The sequence below is a fragment of the Pan troglodytes genome, chromosome 7, assembly GCF_028858775.2.
Source record: "Pan troglodytes isolate AG18354 chromosome 7, NHGRI_mPanTro3-v2.0_pri, whole genome shotgun sequence".
Taxonomy (NCBI): Eukaryota; Metazoa; Chordata; class Mammalia; order Primates; family Hominidae; genus Pan; species Pan troglodytes.
The window spans coordinates 64,428,287-64,435,596 of NC_072405.2; the positions used below are offsets into that span (position 1 = coordinate 64,428,287).

A 7,310-nucleotide genomic window follows, 5' to 3' on the forward strand; every position below is an offset into this window, starting at 1 on the left:
TACCGAGCTGTCTATTTCCAGTTAGCCTCCAGACACTGACTTGATCCATCCTGGCCTCTTGGTCTTTAGCCCTTGGTCCAGTCCAGCCTCAGTCCAACAGCCCAAATGTTCCATGGAGAGGTACAGCTAAGTAAATTTTATTACCTCCATTCAGTGCAGTGTTATGTAGTCCTTACACAGTATGACTATTAAGACTATGAAAACAAGACTGGGCATGGTGGCTCACTCCTGTAATATTAGCACTTTGAGAAGCCGAGGTGAGAGGATCGTTTGAGCCCAGGAGTTTGAGACCAGCCTGGGCAACATAGCAAGACTTTGCCTCTACAAAAAAATCAAAAATTGTCTGGGCATCCTGGCTCACACCTGTGGTCCCAGTTATTTGGGAGGCTGAGGTGGGAGGATCGCTTGAGCCCCAGAGGTCGAGGCTGCAGTGAGCTGTGACCACACCACTGTCCTTCGGTCTTGGCAATAAAGTGAGACCTGGTCTCAAAAAAAAAGACTATGAAAACAACATGCTTTTTTTTTTCGAAATGTTTACAGTTCAAAAGAATCTCTAAGGCATATTCTATGGCACAAAGTAGAGCACTCTATGGCCCCTTTCTTATGTCTGGCTACCACCTCATGCTTGACCAGAGCGGGTCCTGTGATTACTGTCTGCTCAGTTTTGTAGGGGCCAGCACATCTATATTGTCCTACTCTGTCCTTGGTTACCTCAGACAAACATGAGAGGCCCCAGGGGAGCCAAGAGTGGTCTGAAAAGGGTAATTTCAAGGTCTACCCGTTAGGACCCCAGCACACTCAGGCAATTTGTGCTCTTTGTGCCCCACTGCAGACTTACTACGTGTATACATGTCCACAAAAGTTAACACCTATGCTAGGAAAGATACTGTTCCTTGGAATGGCCCTATACTCTTGTCTTGGAGAAAATGCAGACCAGTTTGAAACAACTGTGGCTCATCTCCCCAGAACTGACTTTCACACAAAGGGCTTTTAATTTTTTTTAATTTCTTATCAGATTGCTAGTGATAGTAGCACAATCTGGTGTCAAAGTTCTCTCTAGAGAGAAATGTTTTCTAGTTGCATTTTACCAGACAACTATAACAGGTAGGACACCATCTGATTTGAGATTTTCTATTATATGAAAATAAAACCATCACACAGTATATATAATATGAAACGAAGCATAGAAAAAATGGACAAAATACTACACAGGGTATGAAAGGTAGATATTTGAACTGTCATCAGATATTCATTACTGCTTCTTAGTAATTCCATTTATGAGACATTAAAATGTAATTCGCATTTTATCAATTTTTTTTTGAATTTTGCATCATTTTGAAAAATATCTTCTAAAATCTTTACTAATTAATGGATGACTTAAGTAAATGATATCTTTAATGTAAAGCGTAGGCCGGGCACGGTGGCTCACGCCTGTAATCCCAGCACTTTGGGAGGCCAAGATGGGCAGATCATTAGAGCCCAAGAGTTTGAGACCAGCCTAGGCAACATGGGGAGAGCTCATCTCTTCAAAAAATAATATAAAAAAATTAGCCAAGCCTGGCCAGGCGCAGTGGCTGACGCCTGTAATCCCAACACTTTGAGAGGCCAAGGTGGGGATGGATCACCTGAGGTCAGGAGTTCGAGACCAGCCTGACCAATGTGATGAAATCCCATCTCTACTAAATACAAAAAAATTAGCCAGGCATGGTGGTGCATGCCTGTAGTCCCAGCTACTTGGGAGGCTGGGGCAGGAGAATCGCTTGAACCCGGTAGGCGGAGGTTGCAGTGATCCAAGATTGCGCCATTGCACTCCAGCCTGGGCAACAAGAGCGAAACTCTGTCTCAAACAAACAAACAAACAAACAAACAAAATTAGCCAAGCCTGATGGTGCACGCCTGTAGTCCCAGCTACTCGGGAGGCTGAGGTGGGAGAATCACCTGAGCACTGGAGGTCAAGGCTGCAGTGAGACATAATTGCATCACTGCACTCCTGCTTGGGTGAGAAAGTAAGACCCTGTCTCTAAATAAATAAATATGGCCGGGTGCAGTGGCTCACGCCTGTAATCCCAGCACTTTGAGAGGCCGAGGCAGGTGGATCACCTGAGGTCAGGAGCTCGAGACTAGCCTGGCTATCATGGCAAAACCCCGTCTCTAATAAAAATACAAAAATTAGCTGAGTGGTGGTGCACGCCTGTAATCCCAGCTCCTTGGGAGGCTGAGGTAGGAGAATCGCTTGAACCCGGGAGGTGGAGGTTGCAGTGAGCTGAGATCGTGCCACTGCACTCCAGTCTGGGAGATAGAGCGAGGCTCCATCTCAAAAAATAAATGAATAAAAAATAAATAAATAAATAATGATAAATAAATAAAGAGCTAGTTAGTAAGTATGGTAGCCAGGATTCATACCGAGGTACTCTGTCTCCAGAATCACTATGACTTCTGCCCAAATGAGACTTGAACTGATGACCCTCTATGCCTTGGACCTAAGGGATACAGAGGTGAGTCTAGAAATGAGTCGCTCTCTCTGTGCCTTGGTTTCCCCATCTGAAAAATAAAGATAATGACACCTGTCTCATAAATGGTCATAAGGATTACGTGAATTAATGTTTGTAAAGTGCTCTGTGTGTCTGGCACCTGGTAAGCACTCGCTAAGTATTAGCCATTATAAAGAAAAAATGAGGGATCAAAGACGGTTGCAAGAATGCTAATAAGAAACCTTCCATTTTCATTATGTGAAAACTACCTTCTTAAGAATTTTATGATTTCTTTTTGCAAATTAGTATTTAGAGGCATTCTATTAGAGTTGTGGTGTCTTAGAATGTGGTGAATGGCAGAGAACAACCGGGAATGGTGGCTCATGCCTGTAATCCCAGCACTTTGGGAGGCCGAAGCAGGCAGATCACTTGAGGTCAGGAGTTTGAGACCAGCTGGCCAACATGGTGAAACCCTGTCTCTATGAAAAATTTAAAAATTAGCTGGCCAGGCGTGGTGGCTCACACCTGTAATCCCAGCACTTTGGGAGGCCAAGGCAGGTGGATCACGTGAGGTCAGGAGTTCTAGACCAGCCTGGCCAACATGGTCTCTACTAAAAATACAAAAATTATACCAGCATGGTGGCACGTGCTTGTAATCCCAGCTACTTGGGAGGCTGAGGTAAGAGAATTGCTTGAACCCAGGAGGCAGAGGTTGCAGTGAGCTGTAGATCCTACCATTGCACTCCAGCCTCAGCAACAAGATCGAAACTCCGTCTCAAAAAAAAAAAAAAAAAATTAGCCAGACATGGTGGTGGGTGCCCATAGTCCCAGCTACTTGGGAGGCTGAGGCAGGAGCATTGTTTCAACCCAGGAGGCGGAGGTTGCAGTGAGCCAAGACTGCACCACTGCACTCCAGCCTGGGGGGCAGAGCGATACTGTCTCAAAAAAAAACAAACAGATGAAAGGCGGAGAACAAGAAAACCAAGAGAAAAGGTAAAAAATTGAGTTACTGTGTTTTGTTATTTTGAATCCTAAAACCTTCACCTTCCTGATCACATTGTTTTAATCATAAACAGTTCTTGATATTAGGCTTGGGGCTTTAAGACTGTAATTTGATCCAGTTTGGGCACTTACTCTATGATTTTCGATAATTCATTCAGGGTCTCTGACGCTTTGCTCATGAAAATAGAATCGGCCGGACGTGGTAGCTCACGCCTGTAATCCCAGCACTTTGGGAGGCCGAGGCGGGCAGATCATGAGGTCAGGAGGTCGAGACCATGCTGGCTAACACGGTGAAACTCTGTCTCTACTAAAAATACAAAAATTAGCTGGATGTGGTGGCGGGCGCCTGTAGTCCCAGCTACTGGGGAGGCTGAGGCAGGAGAATGGCATGAACCCGGGAGGCAGAGCTTGCAGTGAGCCGAGATTGTGCCACTGCACCCCAGCCTGGGTGACAGAGCAAGACTCTGTCTCAAAAAAAAAAAAGAAAAGAAAATAGAATCAACAATTCCCAGCCAGGCGTGGTAGCTCATGCTTATAATTGCAGCACTTTGGGCGGCCAAGGTAGGCAGATCACGAGATCAGAAGTTCAAGACCAACCTGGCCAACACAGTGAAACCCCATCTTTACTAAAAATACAAAAATTAGGCCAGGCACGGTGGCTCACACCTGTAATCCCAGCACTTTGGGAGGCCAAGGTGGGCAGATCACGAGGTCAAGAGATTGAGATCATCCTGGCCAACATGGCGAAACCGCGTCTCTACTAAAAGTACAAAAATTAGCTGGGCATGGTGGCGCACGCCTGTAGTCCCAGCTACTTGGGAGGCTGAGGCAGAAGAATCGCTTGAACCCGGGAGGCGGAGGTTGCAGTGAGTCAAGATCGCACCACTGCACTCTAGCCTAGCGACAGAGTGAGACTCTGTCAAGAAAAAAAAAAAAAATCCCACTTTACAAAATAATCAGGAGGATAAATTAAGAGATTGTGTAGTATGGTGCTTAAAAACTTTAGAGTCATCAGCCAGGCGTGGTGGCTCACGCCTATAATCCCAGCACCTTGGGAGACCGAGGCGAGTGGATCACTTGAGGTCATAAGTTCAAGACTGGCCTGGTCAACATGGTGAAAGACCGTCTGTACTAAAAATACAAAAATTAGCCAGGTGTGGTGGCACATGCTTGTAATCCCAGCTACTTGGGAGGCTAAGGTAGGAGGATCACTTGAAGTTGGGAGGCAGAGGTTGCAGTGAGCCAAGATCGCTCCACCGCACTCCAGCCTGGGTGACAGAATAAGACTCTATCAAAAACAAACAAACAAACAACTTTAGAGTCATTAATACCTGTGTTTGTGGTTCAGTGTCTCCCTGAACCTCCTCTGCTTAAACCGTGACATGTTAATGATGCTGTACTGGCATGGAAGTGCTAAGAAAACACAGCTTATTGTTCCTGTTACTTCCTAAACAACTTTTAAGAAATGGGGGCCGGGAGCGGTGGCTCACGCCTGTAATCCCAGCACTTTGGGAGGCCGAGGCGGGCGGATCATGAGGTCAGGAATTCGAGACCAGCGCGGCCAACACGGTGAAACCCAGTCTCTATTAAAGATACAAAAAATTAGCTGGGCGCGGTGGCATGCACCTGTAATCTCAGCTATTCAGGAGGCTGAGGCAGGAGAATCGCTTGAACCTGGGAGATGGAGGTTGCAGTGAACCGAGATCGCGCCATTGCACTCTAGCCTGAGCAACAGGGCGAGACTCTGTCTCAAAAAAAAAAAAAAAAGAAAAAAAAAGAAAAGAAATGGGACTCAGTGCAGAGCCAATATGAAGGGCAGTTAAGGGGCCCATCCATGGGCTTGTTCATGAATAGCTCCCCTGCCTAGGAAGCCTGCTAGTTTCCACTGTACATTCAGGGTGGACAAGCTCCAGGTGTGGTCACCGTATCATGCCCTCAAGTAGAAATGTTAAAACATTCATTGGTATGTACTGCTGCTTTTTCAGTTTCACTACCGGAAAAGCCTGCTTGGATGGAAAGATTTCATTTGCTATGCTTTCTGCCTTTGCGTCTGGGTAGCATTGTAGGCAGGTGTTCTTTCGCTCAAAACATGTTGTGGCCCTTGTTGAAAGCTGTCATGCAACAGGCCAGTGCAGCCAGGGCACACAGCAGGTCCAGACTCACCCATGGCCATCACCAGTCTCTAGAAATACTTACAACAAGAAGCTTCACCCTGTGGCTGGCATGCCATATCTTATATACCTTGCACCAAGCAACCGTCCTTCCATTTCTTGTAACTAAGCAGAGCATAGCAGTAAATATTTCAAATTTCTCATTTCTAAGTCAGGGATTAGCCAACTATGGCCCACAGTCTGAGTCATTGCCCAACAGTTTTTTTAGATGGCCAGCAAGTTAAGAATGGTTTTCAGGAGAGGTGCGGCCCTGGAGGAGACGGAGGCCGCGGGTGGGCCCGAGGCGCAAGAGGAAGATGAGGACGAAGAAGAGGCGCTGCCGCACTCCGAGGCCATGGACGTGTTCCAGGAGGGTCTGGCTATGGTGGTGCAGGACCCGCTGCTCTGCGATCTGCCGATCCAGGTTACTTTGGAAGAAGTCAACTCCCAAATAGCCCTAGAATACGGCCAGGCAATGACGGTCCGAGTGTGCAAGATGGATGGAGAAGTAATGCCCGTGGTTGTAGTGCAGAGTGCCACAGTCCTGGACCTGAAGAAGGCCATCCAGAGATACGTGCAGCTCAAGCAGGAGCGTGAAGGGGGCATTCAGCACATCAGCTGGTCCTACGTGTGGAGGACGTACCATCTGACCTCTGCAGGAGAGAAACTCACGGAAGATAGAAAGAAGCTCCGAGACTACGGCATCCGGAATCGAGACGAGGTTTCCTTCATCAAAAAGCTGAGGCAAAAGTGAGCCTCCAGACAGGACAACCCTCTTCATCCCTGGTGGCTGAGCTTTTTCCCAGCAGGAATGGGTCCTCGAGTCATCGTGCCTCTTTCACAGAAAGGACGTTGTGGTGGCCTCACCCCAGGCATGCCCAACAGGAACTGTCAGCATCAACCTGGGGGCCCTCAGGACTAGGACAGGGTGAGCCAGTGCTCCCTCCTTTCATGTACTTGGCCTGAGACTGGGTCCAAATTCCCTAGTCACATGGCAGACCCACGGCCTGGCCCAGTGTATAAAATAAACCTGTTTGCTTCTTAGTTTGAAAAGTAAAAAGCGGGCGGCGCCGCAGCCATGGAGGGAGGCCGCGGCGGCGGCTCGGGTGGCGGCGCTGGGAGGCGGCGATGAGAGGCTCGCACGCCTCCAGCCCGGCCCCAGCCCCCCGGGACGGAGAGCCGAGCAGCCCCGGCTCTGGGCTACGGACTATGGGCGAATAGCTCTGACCACCGGGCGAATAGCTCTGACCACCCGGCGAAGCATGCCGCCTGCCTTGGCCTCCCAAAGTGCCGAGATTGCAGCCTCTGCCGGGCCGCCACCCCGTCTGGGAAGTGAGGAGCGTCTCTGCCTGGCCGCCCATCATCTGGGACGTGAGGAGCCCCTCTGCCTGCCTACCCAGTCTGGAAAGTGAGGAGCGTCTCTGCCCGGCCGCCATCCCATCTAGGAAGTGAGGAGCGCCTCTTCCCGGCCACCATCCCATCTAGGAAGTGAGGAGCGTCTCTGCCCAGCCGCCCATCGTCTGAGATGTGGGGAGCGCCTCTGCCCCGCCGCCCCGTCTGGGAAGTGAGGAGCGCCTCTACCCGGCCGCGACCCCGTCTGGGAGGTGAGGAGCGTCTCTGCCCAGCCGCCCCGTCTGAGAAGTGAGGAGACCCTCCGCCTGGCAACCACCCCATATGAGAAGTGAGG

The 7,310-nt window shown here is 49.1% G+C and overlaps 1 protein-coding gene across 1 annotated transcript; it reads left to right on the forward strand.

Annotated features, from left to right (window-relative positions):
- The first annotated feature begins 5,855 nt into the window (after positions 1-5,855).
- Positions 5,856-6,667, forward strand: LOC134810869 (U11/U12 small nuclear ribonucleoprotein 25 kDa protein-like). The gene has a single exon (XM_063817114.1). It carries the CDS (start codon positions 5,871-5,873, stop codon positions 6,375-6,377), a length of 507 nt encoding a protein of 168 aa, XP_063673184.1. The 5' UTR covers positions 5,856-5,870; the 3' UTR covers positions 6,378-6,667.
- The last annotated feature ends 643 nt before the right edge of the window (positions 6,668-7,310 follow it).

Coding starts and splice junctions, on each gene's coding strand:
- LOC134810869 (XM_063817114.1), top strand. CDS start 5,871: ATGGTTTTCAGGAGAGGTGCGGCCCTGGAGGAGACGGAGGCCGCGGGT.